The sequence below is a fragment of the Pseudochaenichthys georgianus genome, chromosome 11 (genome assembly GCF_902827115.2).
Source record: "Pseudochaenichthys georgianus chromosome 11, fPseGeo1.2, whole genome shotgun sequence".
Lineage (NCBI taxonomy): Eukaryota > Metazoa > Chordata > Actinopteri > Perciformes > Channichthyidae > Pseudochaenichthys > Pseudochaenichthys georgianus.
This window is the reverse complement of record NC_047513.1, coordinates 7534914-7552813: the sequence shown is the minus strand read 5'-3', so window position 1 is coordinate 7552813 and position 17900 is coordinate 7534914. Positions and strand designations below refer to the sequence as shown.

At 42.5% G+C, this 17900-nt stretch overlaps 1 protein-coding gene and 1 long non-coding RNA gene across 4 annotated transcripts in view; one reads left to right on the top strand and one right to left on the bottom strand.

Moving 5' to 3' along the window:
• Positions 1-17900, bottom strand: part of LOC117455554 (elongation factor 1-alpha) — a 32185-nt gene that overhangs the window by 1189 nt on the left and 13096 nt on the right. The window contains exons 3-7 of the mRNA XM_034095101.2: positions 7077-7256; positions 6694-6990; positions 5816-5966; positions 2826-3082; positions 1657-1891 (exon numbers count right to left, since the gene is read on the bottom strand). Of these exons, the coding sequence (XP_033950992.1) occupies positions 1657-1891; positions 2826-3082; positions 5816-5966; positions 6694-6990; positions 7077-7256 (1120 nt within the window). The remainder of the gene's footprint in view (positions 1-1656; positions 1892-2825; positions 3083-5815; positions 5967-6693; positions 6991-7076; positions 7257-17900) is intronic.
• On the top strand, positions 4795-10364 carry LOC139434826 (uncharacterized). 3 transcript variants are annotated; one of them, XR_011644129.1, is made up of 3 exons: positions 4795-4865; positions 9626-9717; positions 10099-10364. It is a non-coding gene; the product is annotated as an uncharacterized lncRNA (long non-coding RNA). The 3 variants fall into 3 exon arrangements; XR_011644128.1 differs by lacking the exon at positions 4795-4865 and adding an exon at positions 5947-6032; XR_011644127.1 differs by lacking the exon at positions 4795-4865 and adding an exon at positions 9036-9272 and having other exon boundaries at positions 10099-10363.

Here is a 17900-nt window from a genome sequence, read left to right as displayed (position 1 = left end):
GAAGTGTAGTGTCTCTGTGTGAGGCCTAGTTTAACCTGTGTTTTGTTTATTGTTAGGAGATGTGCTCCAGTTTACCTTTTTTGTGTATTGTTTAATTAAGTCACTTTATTTTAGAAGAAAGTTGTTCTTAGTTACTTTAAGTTTGTTTTGCAAATGGGCTGGTGAGCCTCTTTTCTTTTTTTATTAATTAAAGCATCACTTTGTGGCTTCAGCAGTCAGTTTCCTCTCCTTTTTCTCTCGCCCGGTTATTTTTGTGTTTTGTTACTTCCCTTTGTAACCTTTAAGTGGATGGTTAATATGTTTCCTTCACACTTTTGCTTTTGTCAATACACCCACTTTTCCACCTCAGACAAAGTACGAACAAATGTTAGAAGAAAAACTTTGAATTATTATTTTCCTATTTTTCAGCATTTTCCTTCAGTTTGTTTTATGTGTAAATAGGAAATGCACATTGAAAACCAATAGACGGAAACGCAGGTGGTAGGAGCTGACAGGAAGTTGGCTTCTATAAAGCTGCTGAGGTTTTATACTCAGCCATTTGCAGCTTTAACTACACCTTGTCTCACAGTGAAGTTTTGAATTGTTGTAGCAGGTGTGACCCATTCTGCAGGTCCTTAACATCTGTCAGGGTGTAACCGTCATTGACGTAAGCAGCTACAGTGGCTGCATTGATATAACGGGGCAACTTGCCAAAGTGCTTTGTTTTGAACGTTCATCAGTATTATAATCAAAAAGAGAAATGTGAACGTTAGTTTTCACTGAAGTTATCAAATAAAGTCAACATTTCAGTCTTTACTGAGCTGTGTGGGGTTTGTTCAACTTTTAAAAGATGTTTGAATGGTGATATACACAGTGATAGATGTTAAGGACTAACGTTTATAATAAATACATCTGTATTGATTTTAAGATCTTTAGTTCATACAATCATACGTATTGGGATCATTGGTATTAATGTGGACCGGAGGGAGAGGGTGACGAGCAGAAGTTTCACTTTCCTTTTTTATTTCAATTGCAACTTTGGTCCTGAAGAATATGTTTCTCTGTTGTCCACGTTCATAAAGCAAAGCAGCAGCATCAGAGCACGGTGCAGAGTCTCCAGATGAGCTCACAGTAGTCCCTCCTTCTTATTAAACATCCATGTTGTAGTCCGCTGTATAGAAAACTGTGGTTTCCATAGTTTCCCCACAGCAGCAGACGCACACAATGACGTCCGCTGGCGCATCATAAACACGTCGGATAGTGAAAGTGCATTCGGATTCTCTAAAGTACCGCAGTCTCTAAGTCCTTTTGAATTCTCCTGTCCACTATCCCTTAACCCCGTGACCTTTCACTCAGAGGTCAAGGAATAGACGATAGGGTTAGAACTTAGGAGCTGATCTTTAAACTATCCGACTGCAGCCCATGTGTGAGGGGTGGCTGTGGCTCAGTGCATAGAGTGCTGGACTTCGAATCAGAGGATAGCAAGTTTGAGTCCCACTGCAGTCAGCATGTCGTTGTTTGCCTGGGAAAGACACTTCACTCCAAATTGATCCTGTGGGGATTGTCCACAGTACTGAAGGTATGTAAGTCGCTTTGGATAAAAGCGTCTAACAAATGACATATAATGTAATTTAATGTAATGTATAAATCCAAGAATTAATCCAGTGAGTCACTCACCTAGAGGCGGGTACTGGGAGAAGCTCTCAACACACATGGGTTTTCCAGGCACCATGGTGATGATGGCGGCGTCTCCAGACTTCAGAGCCTTGGGGTTGTCCTCAAGCTTCTTGCCGGATCGACGGTCAATCTTCTCCTTGAGCTCGCTGAACTTGCAGGCAATGTGAGAGGTGTGGCAGTCCAGCACGGGGGCGTAACCCTGGGAGATCTGCCCGGGGTGGTTCAGGATGATGACCTGCAGAGGGACAGAGGTTAAAGGAGACACATCCAATGAGCTGTCCAAGAAGAGTGGATGAAGATAGACTGTCCACTATAACAGTAGTCTGGTTCAATGTACATTATGATGCATAAATATAGGGGATATACATCTTTTCACCAAAATGGTTAAGTACACCTTCACGTTACGATTAGCTAGATTTAAAACTTAGCATCCCACTCAATTTACGACCAACAATTTGGGTTGTTTTAAACGCTTCCACAAAGAGTTCATGCATGGATTAAATCAAATGATATCAAAGTGTATTTATATAGCCCAATATCACAAAATATGTTTGTCTCAGTGGGCTTTGCAGGTTAACAAACATAGATGACAGTGTTAGGAGCTAAATAATATTACAAGAAAATAATAAAAAGACAAAGTAGAACGTGAAATACAAATAAAATAGATACAAATAAAACCAAATAAAATACAATACAAATAATAAATAAAATACCATAAGATGTAGGACTCAGGAGGACAAACATAGGGTAATCTTAAAGCAGCTTTAACTTTATGCTTTTTTAAAACAGGAACGTCTTCAGCACACTCTTATTGTCGTGACTTGATGAGGGGAGTGTGTATATAAATGTTATTAATAGTAAGGATTTTGTAAAGAATCCACACGCTTGATTTGTATTTTGTTGCTGTCATAACATCTGCCTAGAGCATGTACTCTAAATCTGCCATGAGAATTGGCACATTTCAAGAAATGTCTTTGACTGGGTACAGAACTTTGAATACGCCCTCTTCTCTGGGCTGACAATTCTTTCTGACATCAGGCAAGAAATGTCTGTTATTCTGCTTTATCACTGTCTCTTTAAACTGTATATTAAACGAATAACTAACTTGGGGATAAATATGGGTATATTTACGTAATATGAGTCCAATTTATGTAAAAACGAACACTCACCTGGGCGGTGAAGTTGTCTGCGGCCATGGGTGGGTCGTTTTTGCTGTCTCCAGCCACGTTTCCACGGCGGATTTCCTTGACGGACACATTTTTGATGTTGAAGCCGACGTTATCACCAGGGAGAGCTTCAGTGAGAGTCTCGTGGTGCATCTCCACAGACTTCACCTCAGTGGTCAGGTTGGGGGGGGCAAAGGTGACGATCATGCCGGGCTTCAAGATGCCGGTCTCCACACGGCCTACGGGTACTGTTCCAATACCTGGGACAATCAATCAATGTTTATTTATATAGCCCAATATCACAAATGTTACATTTGTCTCAGTGGTCTTCACAGTTTGTACAGAATATCAGTTTGACAATACGACACCCTCTGTCCTTAGACCCTCTGTCCTTAGACCCTCACATCGTACAAGGAAAAACTTCCGGAGAAAACCCACAGTTTAAAGGGAAAAATGGGAGAAACCTCAGGGAGAGCAGCAGAGGAGGGATCCCTCTCCCAGGACGGGCAGACGTGCAATAGATGCTGTGTGTAAATTGAAAAGATAATACATTTGCAACATAGGTAGTCCAGATGTTTGGAAATGCTAACCCTAACCCTGTGTATAATAAGAAGATGAATCCACGAGGATATCCATCCAGGACTGATGATCCAGGACCACAGCAACAGGATCAGCCACGACTCAGGATCCCGGCATATATAGACACCAAAAATAAATGTTGGGGAAGCTGGGTTAATCGAAACATGAGAGTACACAGGTATAGACAGAGAGAAGGAAGAAGTAAGATGTCCCCCGACAAACTAAGCCTAAATCAGCAAAACTAGGGGCTGAATCTAATCAGCCCTAACTATAAGCTTTATCAAAAAGGAAGGTCTTAAGCGCACTCTTAAAAACGGATAGGGTGTCTGCCGCCTGAACACAAACTGGAAGCTGATTCCACAAATGTGGAGCTTGATAAGAAAAGGCTCTGGCGTCAACATTATTGACGCGTTGTAGCAGATGCTAAACAGTATTAACTTCATTAACAAATAACTATGACTAGTAATCTCCAAATATATTATCCAACAAACTATTTTGATGGGTAATAAGAGTCGATGTCAAACAGCAAACATTTCATAAAATCCAAACTGTGACCATATCTACATGGAATATTTTAGACATCAAAGAAAAAAATCGAAAATGTAGTGAAAAAGCCTCTGTTAGGCTGTTATAACTTCATAAACAAATTGCTATGATTAGTTATCCATGACATTTTTATGAACACATTTGCCAAAGTCATTAGGCCTAACTGTGACCATATCATCATGCAATATTGTTGACAGAAAAAGCAAAAAGATGGACAATTTGTTAAAAAAAAAAAATTAAAGCTGTCTTTATTATGTTGGAGAAAAAATATTTCTAATGTTTGCATTCATCGTTTCTTGTGCTGTTGAGTGCCACATCAGAACTACATCCCTTATTTAAACAGTCTATGCACTACACAGGCAGCAAACATTAAGAACAGTCAGGAGACTTTAACACCAGTAACCCGGACACAGAGACATGGTTATATATTGGCTCATGGGCTGCATTTCTCAATATAATCAACAAGAAAAGGCTTGTCAACAGTTCTCAGAGACTAAAACCAAAACCGGTTCTGCTCCCATCCCCGACTTGTAGTCAACTAACACTCGGCCTAAAAAATGTATAACGGTGGAGGACCAAAAACTATAAAAAACTACCAGGGACATTTGACTCAGGACTAAGACTAAATTAAAAGAAAGCTGACTAAATGAACACCAAGTCAGTATTTCTCTGGCACAGAATAGAGTAAATGAACAATAGTGTTAAAACATCCCAGGTGAAGGAGTATTTTAATTATATACAGATACTATCCAAAAGATCCAGTTTAACCTCTGTGATTGGCCTGTTTTAGCTGTCTGGATCCACTCCCACAGAGCAGATATCAGAGGCTGGATCTAGGTTGTGACAGCTCACTCAAGAGTCTCCGATTTCACCACAAGCTGCTGCTGCTGCTGTTACTGTTGGTGGTGCCACACTCAGGTAAGCAACTTTTCTCTGTTCTTCTTTGTTTGGTTTGATTTTTTGCAGCCGGGTTTCAGTCCAGATCTCCATTTCTTTAAGTTAGCATTGACTCGTGTCGTATGTACAAATGTTGGTTGCGAAGCTCTGTGTTTGTTTTGATAGGTAAATGAAACCCTTTTCAGATAGAAATGTGTGACATTGCCTTTTTTGACATTCGGGCAATGTCTGTACATAAATGTCACTTCCTGCTTCATTCAGACATGAAATGGCTACAGAGCCTCAATGCTCCCTTGATGTTTGGAGATATTTAGAACGTAGGTAGGAGTGATGACTCCTGGAAAAGTACAGTGAGCAGGAAGCCAATGGTAAAGAGGAAGAGGAGTGATGTTTAAAAAGCCTTTTCCCTCTCTTTGTGATCATTGTTGGAAGCAGCGAGGCTCATTCTGCCCCTTAACCAATACTTTTGAACTATTTCATTAATTGCAAAGAAAATGGTGCTGCATATTTTATAATATCCAAAAGACCCAATGAGGGGATGTCATTAGCTCAGATGCTCTATAATAAAGGTTCTGACTGGATATTCATAAACTAGAGAAAGAGTGCTGATTGGTTTTTATTTTACTTCAAGGTTCTTGGTTCACTGTCGGGGTTTCCTGATTAATTCAGATTTTCATTTTGTACAAGAAATAATTATGGCATTTCATTTTTTATGGTGTTGGAAGTGATACAGAACCATGACAGGGTGAGATTGTCATTGCATTAAAGTGACACGTGTTCATATTCACACATGAGATCGACATGTTAAATCACATTTACGTACAGTTACAGTGCACATTTGAAGGGGCTTTAAAGTGTTATATGAGGCTAGTCTTTTTTTGATAATGGGTAGTTATGAGAAAGTAGTGTGCCTTTCTATGACATGATGTTGCCTTCTTAACTGTAACCTGTAATGAAATCACACTCCTTACCGCCAATTTTGTAGACGTCCTGCAGGGGCAGACGCAGGGGCTTGTCTGTGGGGCGGGCGGGGGGCAGGATGGAGTCCAGAGCCTCCAGCAACGTGGTGCCACTGGCCCCGCCCTCCTTACGCTCGACCTTCCAGCCCTTGAACCAGCTCATCTAAAATGGAGGGTGCCCAGAGAGAGGCAAAAAGACAGGAAGAGTCTAAATAAAGGATTATTTGAGGTAAAAAAATAAATAATAATCTAAGGCATAAAGTTGAAACTTCTCATAGTGACTACGTGTGTCCGGGGGAAATCCATCATTTTAAGAGGATAATTATTATAACCAAATGTTTGCTTTTTATTTATTTCTCATGCAAATTACCATCTCATTGAAAAATATGTATATGTATTACCTAAATACAAAGCACCGCTATTTACTGACTTTTCTTATTTGTGGTTCAAACATTTCTCAAACTAGAACAAATTAAATGACTGTACTGTGGATATTTCAAATATATAATAATATACTACAGTACTGTATAATATAGTTTTACCTGAGATCAATTATAGTAAGATTAAAGCTCCAATAGTATAATTGTAACTGGCCTAAAAATAAACGAGTAATAATATAATATACATAAATTCAAACCTATTATGATACAATTTAGACAGCATTGGTATAGACATGATTTTGTCACAAGCTTTTCGACCCATAAAAGTGGGTTAATTCTACAGTATAACCTTGATCACTATAAGAGGTTTCCCCTTTATTACCTTTAGGCAAAAATTATATAAATCTGAGTTAGTGTCACAGATCTGTGATGGAATAATTTAAAGTAAGTTGACGTAAGGCAAGTTGTCCACCTACCAACCAGACAACTTGAGCTTTGTATGTTCCTCACCTTTTCACTGGCCTCCAGCATGTTGTCTCCGTGCCATCCAGAGATTGGGACGAAACCGACCGTGGCTGGGTTGTAGCCGATCTTCTTGATGTACGTGCTCACTTCCTTGGTGATCTCCTCATAGCGCTTCTGGCTGTAAGGGGGCTCGGTGGAGTCCATCTTGTTGATTCCTACGATGAGCTGCTTGACACCGAGGGTGTAGGCCAGCAGGGCGTGCTCACGGGTCTGGCCGTTCTTGGAGATACCGGCCTCAAACTCACCAACACCGGCAGCAACAATCAGCACAGCGCAGTCAGCCTGAAGAGGGAAGCCTTTTTAAAAATGCATGTACATACAAATAGTATAACAAATTGAGACAACATTGAAAAGTGTGTCGACTTCACCTGAGAGGTACCAGTGATCATGTTCTTGATGAAATCCCTGTGTCCAGGGGCATCAATGATGGTCACGTAGTACTTGGCAGTCTCAAACTTCCACAGAGCGATGTCGATGGTGATACCACGCTCCCGCTCTGCCTTCAGTTTGTCTAACACCCAGGCGTACTTGAAGGAGCCCTTGCCCATCTATCAACAAAGAAAAAACAGGATGTATAATGAAATATAAGTGGGAATCAGCCATCAATCAATCAATCAATCAATCAATCAATCAATCAATCAATCAATCAATCAATCAATCAATCAATCAATGTGTATTTATATAGCCCAATATCACAAATGTTACATTTGTCTCAGTGGTCTTCACAGTGTGTACAGAATATCAGTATGACAATACGACACCCTCTGTCCTAAGACCCTCACATCGTACAAGGAAAAACTTCCGGAGAAAACCCACAGTTTAAAGGGAACATGAGAGAAACCTCAGGGAGAGCAACAGAGGAGGGATCCCTCTCCCAGGATGGACAGACGTGCAATAGATGCCGTGTGTAAATTGAAAAGATAATACATTTGCAACATAGGTAGTCCAAATGTTTGGAAATGCATGTGTGTATAATAGGTAGAGAAGTTCAACACTGAACTGTACAGTTTTTCAAAAAAGTTGCTCAGTGTCATTACCAGATGTAATTCAGTTATTGAAGACTCACTTAAAGTAGCAATATCATATTTTGATTGTTTTTTGATACCTCTGTTTGGTGACCATTAAAGGTTTTATTCCTTAATTAAACAAGATATGCCAAATTGCAAAATGCATCAGATAAAAAAAAAAAGAAGGTATTTTCCTAAAATAAAATATAATTTGGTATGTTTGCTGATTTATATCATTTAATATTAAAAATAATAGGAAACATTAGCACCAAAATTGAATGCCAATTTTGTCACATTTCAGTTAATTCAAGTTTATTACCTGTTCCTAATTTTCATTCTGACTACCCTTTATCGAAGCATATACTTTTCCAATGTTCCTTTTAAACTCTACCACATCTCATTGTTTTAGTTTACAATATTCAATTAAAAAAAAAGGTTAAACATTTAACAATGTCTTCAAAATCAGTAATCTCATTTTCCACTTATATTCAAAACCTGTTTAAACTAAATTTAAACGTACAACTTGACATAGATTAAACATTGCATTTGGGATTTCGCTCTAGTTTAGTGAATAAAATCCCTCAGATTGATTTAATTCCAGTTTTTAATAAATTAGTATCTATTAGAATATTATATGCATACTAAATATGTATTTAAATCATCATTTGTGGCTGGTTTTCAGATAGCTGTATTACCCATGAAAGTTTTGCAAGTAATATTTGCCAAGATGTCAACACATTACTGATACTTACAGTAATTGGGGACAGTCAGTGGCGTAACTATAGACGGTGCAGCCTGTGCAATGCACCGGGGCCCAGAGCCAGCCAGGGGCCCATGCAGAAAAATAATATTTTTTTATATATATTTAACCACATTGACAAGTTCACGCAGTCTTCAAAGAAACCAAGCGACCTAAATTAATTTGTAATTTGTCTGTCCAATAACCTTGCTCCCTTTCATGCAGGGCCGGTTTTTGGCATAGGGCGCCAGATCTGGGGGGAGGGGGGGGGGGGGGAACATTTTTAACCGTTCGTGCTCATCCTAATTTTCGGCTCTGATGTAACAACATTCATAATTAAGTAGAGGTAACACCCTTTTCACCCCGGTTACACTTTTCATTTGCCCTGTACGATGGGTGCTGTAAGTGATGAAAGTGGGCGCTGTTGTTATTAGCATCTGGTGCTAGCTGCGCTAACTGATATAAGAAGAAGATGTTTCTACAACAAAGGTGGAGGGGAGCTCTTTCCTGACAGACTGAGAGGCTGATAACTACAGCTCAGTGAGGTAAAGGACTCTCTCAGTGTTTAGATAGTTAACTTTAGTCGAAGTTATGTCAGTGGGTCTCAAAGGTTTTGATCACAATTTATCATCGGAGCCTGCCTGCAGACCTCTACTCTCAGGACAGTTCCGGTGCAGACCTCCACTCTCAGGACACCTCCACCATAGATATATATAAACACTAGATGGCTCATGGGAGATTTTCCAGCGTAGCTGACCGGCCGCCATCTTGCTACAGTCAACAGTTACTCTGATTCGCGTTATGGTAGCTGTTGTCAGGTGAGTGATCTGCACAAAAATACTCTTAACTCACTGAATCTTGACTGATTTACAAACGGTTTGGTTTATTATAAACATGATTAGCATGGCTATGATACAGGATGCTTGGACATGTTGAAATTGCAGCTTTTCTTTGTGTATGTGGTTGTATTTATTAGCTGGCTAATAACAAGAGGCTGTCAGTGAGACCTAGTATTACAAAGTTGACCCAGCAACTTTACACCAGTGGGAGAGGCAGAACTGCTCTTTCTTTTCAACACAACTTAAGTTACACATGATTTCTTCCAAGTGGTTTGGCTTGTTAAAAACATCTTGCATTATGATACAGGAATTTGCTGGCTTTGTGTTTACAGAAGTACCTGACTATGCCGGACTTTTGTGCAGCTTACGGATGCTCTAATCACCGCAGTCTGGAAACAAGAACCCGTGGGATCACCTTTCACGTGTAAAATATGACAATATTATGACTAAAATTAGGATAATCGTTAATTACTTAGTGGATGTATGTACATTACAAGTCCTGCTACACAGGATCAGTGGGGCTATGTGAGATAATAGTATTGCAAGATTGTTGTTGACCCAGCCTCTTTAGAATATGTTGTTACCATTTCTTTACACAATTATTTAATGTTTCTATTGGACACCTTTTTTATTACTCTTAGTGTGGTTGTCTTATTCTTAAAGTAGGCTATGCATACATGCATACATACCAAAAATATGATAATTTCGGTGTGTATTTTTGTCCCACCCTTAATGTTAAAGGAAAGAAGGGAGGAACATGTTGACAATAATTTATATATCTGGCTACCTTTCTCATGTTTTTAAGGTTTCCCAAAACCAAAGAGAGGAGGAGGCAGTGGGAACTCGCCCAAAGAAGGGACGGTTTTGTTTCCTGTGACAGGACACTGCTCTGCAGTGAGCACTTCAGGAGTGAGGAATTTGACCGGACAGGAGACGCAGCACTATGTTCCCCACATATGTTTATGTTTGCTCAGTCTAATAAACCCATAACATGGTTGTGAAAGAATACCAAAGCTGAGGCTGGACGGTGATTGATTGTTGGTGTGCCATGTGTTCTTCTTAATAATAATAATAATACATTTATTTTGGGGGGCCGCCTTTCATAACACCCAAGGACACATAGGATAGTTTATGTTTAAATTGTTCCCTATATTGCATAGGGGCAATATAGGGAACAATTTAAACAGTGGATTTTGTGATATATCAGCCGGGGTGAGACAAGACAAACCACAAATGGACTACAGAAGGACACAAAAGGACACATGGTACAGTTTATATTATTCTTGGTCTTTTTTCAATAACATATTTCAAAGGTTCTGGATTTGTTTACAAATCTAGAAACTAAATACAAAACTAGGATGATATGAAGATCTCATGTCAAAAATAATTGTGATAAATTAGACAGAACTGGCCTGTCTGTGAGCACATTTTATGTTGGTTTGGTTCTTCTGATAAAGGTGTGAATATCTAAATAATATACCAACATATGCTATTGTCATTAGTTGTGTCCCTGTTCTTCAAGCTAAGGCATTGCTAAATTAACAACTCTTGGCTTACAGAGTGGTAACATGAGACCGATTTTTATATATAAAATATAAATGTATTTTAATTTTATAATTTATTTGAAATATTAACAATATAATAAAATAAATGGAAATATATACACCGGCAAATATTTAATATAAATACCTTGTGTGTGTGTGTATAGCTATTGCTTTATCTGATTAATGTTATTTTCATATGAAAGTCCATGATTATAAGTATGCAGTATCATAACTACATCTTTGATGTTTATAAAAAACCAAACCGTTTGAAAATTGGTTGAAAATTGAGCAAGCTATGGTTATTTAAATAGTAAACCATAATGTTATGAATGAGAGAACTGCCTGTAGCAAGATGGCGGCCAAGTGGCAACGTCGGTCTCAATTGGCCAGCAGCGCGGGTGAGTCATCTAGGCTGCAGTCGGATAGTTTAAAAATCAGCTCCTAAATTCTAACCCTATCGTCTATTCCTTGACCTCTGAGTGAAACGTCACGGGGTTAAGGGATAGTGGATAGGAGAATTCAAAAGGACTTAGGAGAAGAGACTGCGGTACTTTAGAGAATCCGAATGCACTTTCACTATCCGACGTGTTTATGATGCGCCAGCGGACGTCATTGTGTGCGTCTGCTGCTGTGGGGAAACTATGGAAACCACAGTTTTCTATACAGCGGACTACAACATGGATGTTTATTAAGAACGAGGGACTACTGTGAACTCATCTAGAGACTCTGCACCGTGCTCTGATGCTGCTGCTTTGCGTTATGAACGTGGACAACAGAGAAACATATTCTTCAGGACCAAAGTTGGAATTGAAATAAAAAAGGAAAGTGAAACGTATGCTCTTCACCCTCTCCCTCCGGTCCACATTAATACCAATGATCCCAATACGTATGATTGTATGAACTAAAGATCTTAAAATCAATACAGATGTATTTATTATAAACGTTAGTCCTTAACACCTATCACTGTGTATATCACCATTCAAACATCTTTTAAAAGTTGAACAAACTCCACACAGCTCAGTAAAGACTGAAATGTTGACTTTATTTGATAATTTCAGTGAAAACTAACGTTCATATTTCTCTCTTTGATTATAATACTGATGAACGTTCAAAACAAAGCACTTTGGCAACTTACCACCTATGTTTTAAAATGCGTAATAAGCACCGTAACTTTCATGATATCATTTCTCCGTCATAATCGGTTGTTTCCGTGAACGGCCGACTGTTGAGTGACGGCAAATGCTGCGGCTGCAAGGCATTGTGGGGCAGCATTTTCGCTTCTCCTGTCGGTTAGCGAGGTCCAGTGGTTCCTAAGCTAAAGGAGGTTATAAAGGAAGTTTGAAACCTCCTTTCCTATCATTCTCATCATTCTAGAGAATTCGAACGGCACTTATCATGGCTGCCACTGAGGGACTTCCGGGTCATTTCACTCCTTTAGGAAAGTTCCTAAGCTAAATGGACTATTCGACTTCAGCCATAGTGTTTATATATATCTATGACCTCCACTGTCAGTACAGGAAGTGACGATTCTGACGCGTTTTTTCCGTGCCGGCCCGACCTAGTGCCGGTGTTACCGTTTAACTGGTTACACCGGGGAAGTCGTTACGTTACGTTAACGGTAGGAATGGGGCGTGTACTTTGAGGAGCCACTAGGCTTGTTTGAGACACATTGCGGCTCGCCTCGAAAGTAGACGAGTTGGCGTTTTTCGTTGCAGATGAAGTGGATGCAATAGAAATCCCACATGTATTGTATGGAGAATGACATGATCTAAAGGGACTGTGATTGAGAGAAAATTAAATATTTGTTTACAATAAACATGAATATGTCATTTGTTTGATTTGCATTAAAAGACAATACCATTTTTGATTTAAATGATAGATTTCCTTGTGCATTTGTTGCAGCCCTTGCTTGCTGCATAAGTGCAGCTGCTAAACTGTTATCTGAAAAATAATTTACATAATTTAAAATCATATCCAGATTGTTGGAATGCAATTTAGTTGTTTACTCACCATTTTGTAGTCTTTGGGAAATGTCTTGTGAGACTCTTACAGTGATGTCTCCCTGTCCATCACGCAGTGTAAGCACCACAAATTCCATTTTACCCACTGTAGACAAAGGTGATCACTATTGCTTTATATAGGTTTGTTAATTCAGTCATGATGAGGAACCACACCAGTGACTGGGTTCCATAATTAGAAATGCTCCTCCCTCTTAATGTTTGCAAAACTGATAGGTGGACAGGCTACAAATGATCAGTCCCTTCAGATCCGCACACATGAAGCTTCATGAGCATGCATTGAACAGACCTGCTGCTGTGTTAATTCTTTAGCTGCCACTTTAAGCTTTATGATGTGTACAACATGGATGTAATTTGATTTAATCTTGCCATTTTAAATGATGTATTCAATAAATAAGGTTAAACCAAATCATTACATTACAACAGATTTTATTTTAATGATTGGTTTAATCATCTCTGAAGAACCAGCACCTTACCGTGGTAGAGAGGTTTGTGTGCCCTGATGAACCTGGGGGCTGTGTTGTCTGGAACCTTGTGTTCCTGGTAGGGTCTCCCATGGCAAATTGGTCTCAGGCAAGGGGCCAGACTAAGATTGGTTCAAAAGACCTCATGAAAGGAAAAACAAGAAGTGAGGATACCCGGCCCGGAGGAAGCCCGGGGTCCCCTTCTGGAGCCAGGCCCAGAAGGAGGACTCGTCGGCGAGCGTCTGGTGGCCGGGCTTGCCACGGAGCCCGGCCGGGCCCAGCCCGAAAAGGCAACGTGGGCAACACCTCCGCTTCTCTGTCCCGCGGGCCCACCACCTACGGGAAAACATCGATGGGGTCGGGTGCGCTGCCAGACGGGTGGCAGTGAAAGCGGAGGGTCTCGACGGACCAGACCGGGGCGGCGAAGAAGCTGGCTTTGGGGACGTTGGAACGTCACCTCTCTGGGGGGAGGAGCCGGAGCTTGTGCGGGAGGTGGAGCGGTACCAGTTGGATGTTGGGCTCACTCTACGCACAGCGTCGACTCTGGAACCTTACTTATGGATAGGGGTTGGACTCTATTCTTCTCCGAGTTTGCTCAAGGTGTGAGGCGCCGGCGGGTGTGGGGATACTCACAAGTCCCCGGTTAGGTGCTTCGTTGTGGAGTTACCCCAGTGGACGAGAGGGTCGCCTCCCTACGCCTGCGGGTTATGGGGGGGAAAACTTGACTGTTGTGTGTGCTTATGCACCCAACAGCAGTCAGAGTATTCGGCCCTTCTTGGAGACCCTGGAAAGAGTCCTGTATGGGGCTCCTGAAGGGGACTCCTTAGTCTTGCTGGGAGACTTCAACGCACATGTGGGCAATGATGGAGACACTTGGAGGGGCGTGATTGGGAGGAACGGCCCCCCTGATCTGAACCGGAGTGGTGGTTTGTTACTGGGACTTCTGTGCTAGTCATGGATTGGCCATAACAAACACCATGTTCGAACATAAGGATGCTCATAAGTGTACGTGGTACCAGAGCACCCTAGGCAGAAGGTCCATGATCGATTTCGTTATCGTATCATCGGACCTGAGGCCGTATGTTTTGGACACTCGGGTAAAGAGAGGGGCGGAGTTGTCAACTGATCACCATCTGGTGGTGAGTTGGGTCGAGTGGCGGGGGGAAGCCTCTGGATAGACCTGGTAAGCCCAAACGTGTAGTTCGGGTGAACTGGGAACGTCTGGAGGAGGCCCAAGTTCAGGAGGCCTTCAACTCACACCTCCGGCGGAGCTTTTCGGGCATTCCTGTGGAGGTTGGGGACATTGAACCAGAGTGGTCGGTGTTCAAAGCCTCTATTGCCGAAGCCGCGGTGGGGAGCTGTGGTCTCAAGGTCTTAGGTGCCTCAAGGGGCGGTAACCCTCGAACCTCCCTGGTGGACACCGGTGGTCAGGGAAGCCGTCCGACTGAAGAAGGAGGCCTTCAGGATTTGTTATCCCGGGGGACTCCCGAAGCAGTTGCAAGGTACCGACAGGCCCGAAGGGCAGCAGCCCTCATCCGTGGCCGAGGCAAAGCAGCGGGTTGTGGGAGAAGTTCGGAGAAGACATGGAGAAGGACTTTCGGGCGGCACCAAAGTTGTTCTGGAAAACTGTCCGACACCTCAGGAGGGGGAAGCAGGGAACCATCCAAGCTGTGTACAGTAAGGATGGGACGTTGTTGACCTCAACTGATGGAGTGTTGGGACGTTGGAAGGAACACTTTGAGGAACTCCTGAACCGACAACTCCGCCCTCTATGTTAGAGGCAGAGCTGGAGTATGACGGGGGATCAACGCCATCTCCCCGGGGGGAGGTCACTGAGGTCGTCAAACCAACTCCACCAGTGGCAAAGCCCCGGGGGTGGATGAGATCCGCCCGGAAATGCTGAAGGCTCTGGGTGTTGAGGGACTGTCATGGTGACAACGTCTCATCAACGTTGCGTGGAAGTCGGAACGGTACCGAAGGAGTGGGCAGACCGGGGTGGTGGTCCCCCTTTTCAAAAAGGGGGATCAGAGGGTGTGTGCCAATTACAGAGGCATCACACTACTCAGCCTCCCCGGGAAAGTTTACTCAAGGTACTCGAAAGGAGGGTCAGGCCGATTGTCGAACCTCAGATTGAGGAGGAACAATGCGGATTCCGTCCTGGTCGTGGAACGACGGATCAGCTTTTTACTCTCGCAAGGATCCTGGAGGGGGCCTGGGAGTACGCTTATCCGGTCTACATGTGTTTGTAGACTTGGAGAAGGCGTATGACCGGGTTCCCAGGGAGTACTGTGGGAGGTGCTGCGGGAGGTATGGGGTGAGGGGGTCTCTACTCAGGGCCATCCAATCTCTGTACTCCCAAGCGAGAGCTGTGTTCCGGGTCCTCGGCAGTAAGTCGGACCCATTTCCGGTGAGGGTTGGCCTCCGCCAGGGCTGCGCTTGTCACCAATCCTGTTTGTAATATACATGGATCGGATTTCGAGGCGTAGTCGTGGGGGGGGGGGTCCTGCAGTTCGGTTGGACTAAGGATTGCACACTGCTTTTTGCAGATGATGTGGGTTCTGATGGCTTCATCGGTCTGCGACCTTCAGCACTCACTGGATCGGTTCGCAACCGAGTGTGAAGCGGCTGGGATGAAGGATCAGCACCTCCAATCTGAGGCCATGGTTCTCAGCAGGAAACCGATGGACTGTCCACTCCAAGTAGGGGAATGAGTCCTTACCCCCAAGTGAAGGAGTTCAAGTATCTCGGGGTCTTGTTCTCGAGTGAGGGATCAATGGAGCGTGAGATGGGCCGGAGAATCGGAGCAGCGGGAGCGGTATTGCAGTCGCTTTACCGCACCGTTGTGACGAAAAGGGAGCTGAGCCGGAAGGCAAAGCTCTCTGTCTACCGGGCCATTTTCGTTCCTACCCTCACCTATGGTCATGAAGGATGGGTCATGACCAGAAAAGAACGAGATCGCCGGATACAAGAGGCCGAGAATGGGTTTCCTCCGCCGGGTGGCTGGTGTCTCCATTAGAGATAAGGTGAGAAGTTCGGTCATCAGGGAGGGACTCGGAGTTGAGCCGCTCCTCCTTCGCGTCGAAAGAAGCCAGTTGAGGTGGTTCGGGCACCTAGTTAGGATGCCACCTGGGCGCCTCCCTAGGGAGGTGTTCCAGGCACGTCCAGCTGGGAAGAGACCAAGGGGTAGACCTAGGACCAGGTGGAGGGATTATATCTCTTCGCTGGCCTGAGAGCGCCTTGGGATCCCCCAGTCAGAGCTGGTTGATGTCGCCAGGGAAAAGAAAGTTTGGGGCTCTCTGCTGGAACTGCTACCCCCCGCGACCCGACCACGGATAAGCGGGAGAAGATGGATGGATGGATGGATTTGGTTTAACTTAAAGAGAAACTTTATTGTTATTGCACATATTACAGGTACTGAGACAACAAATGCAGTTTAGATTCTAACCAGGTGCAACAAGCAGCGAAGTGGAAAGTAATGTACACAATCTACAGAATAACATATAATGAATTGAATGATGAATAAACAGTGGGGTAAACACTAGATATCAGCCTGTGAGCAGTATGAACAGTGTGTATGAATATGCTAAGATATATAAAGTATGAAAACGGTAAGCAGTATAGTATAACATATATAGATATTAATTTCATGATGATAAACATTGTGGAACAATGATGAAAAATGGGAATGGATGTGGCGACGTAAAACTGACACAAAACAACAACAAACTTTTGCCAGCCAATTGGAGAGTTTCATCAGCAGCACGTGGTAAAAACCACCAATGAGCGCTCAGCTCGAGATACCAGCGAGCCGTTTCCCATCAAGCATTTCGCTTCCGCAGCTCGTGGAGAGCAAGGCTGAAGTCGAATAGTCCATTTAGCTTAGGAACCTTCCTAAAGGAGTGAAATGACCCGGAAGTCCCTCAGTGGCAGCCATGATAAGTGCCGTTCGAATTCTCTAGAATGATGAGAATGATAGGAAAGGAGGTTTCAAACTTCCTTTATAACCTCCTTTAGCTTAGGAACCACTGGACCTCCCTAACCGACAGGAGAAGCGAAAATGCTGCCCCACAATGCCTTGCAGCCGCAGCATTTGCCGTCACTCAACAGTCGGCCGTTCACGGAAACAACCGATTATGACCGAGAAATTATATCATGAAAGTTACGGTGCTTATTAAGCATTTTAAAACATAGGTTGGTAAGTTGGTAAGTGCTTTGTTTTGAACGTTCATCAGTATTATAATCAAAAAGAGAAATATGAACGTTAGTTTTCACTGAAGTTATCAAATAAAGTCAACATTTCAGTCTTTACTGAGCTGTGTGGGGTTTGTTCAACTTTTAAAAGATGTTTGAATGGTGATATACACAGTGATAGATGTTAAGGACTAACGTTTACAATAAATACATCTGTATTGATTTTAAGATCTTTAGTTCATACAATCATACGTATTGGGATCATGTGTATTAATGTGGACCGGAGGGAGAGGGGGACGAGCATAAGTTTCACTTTCCTTTTTTATTTCAATTCCAACTTTGGTCATGAAGAATATGTTTCTCTGTTGTCCACGTTCATAAAGCAAAGCA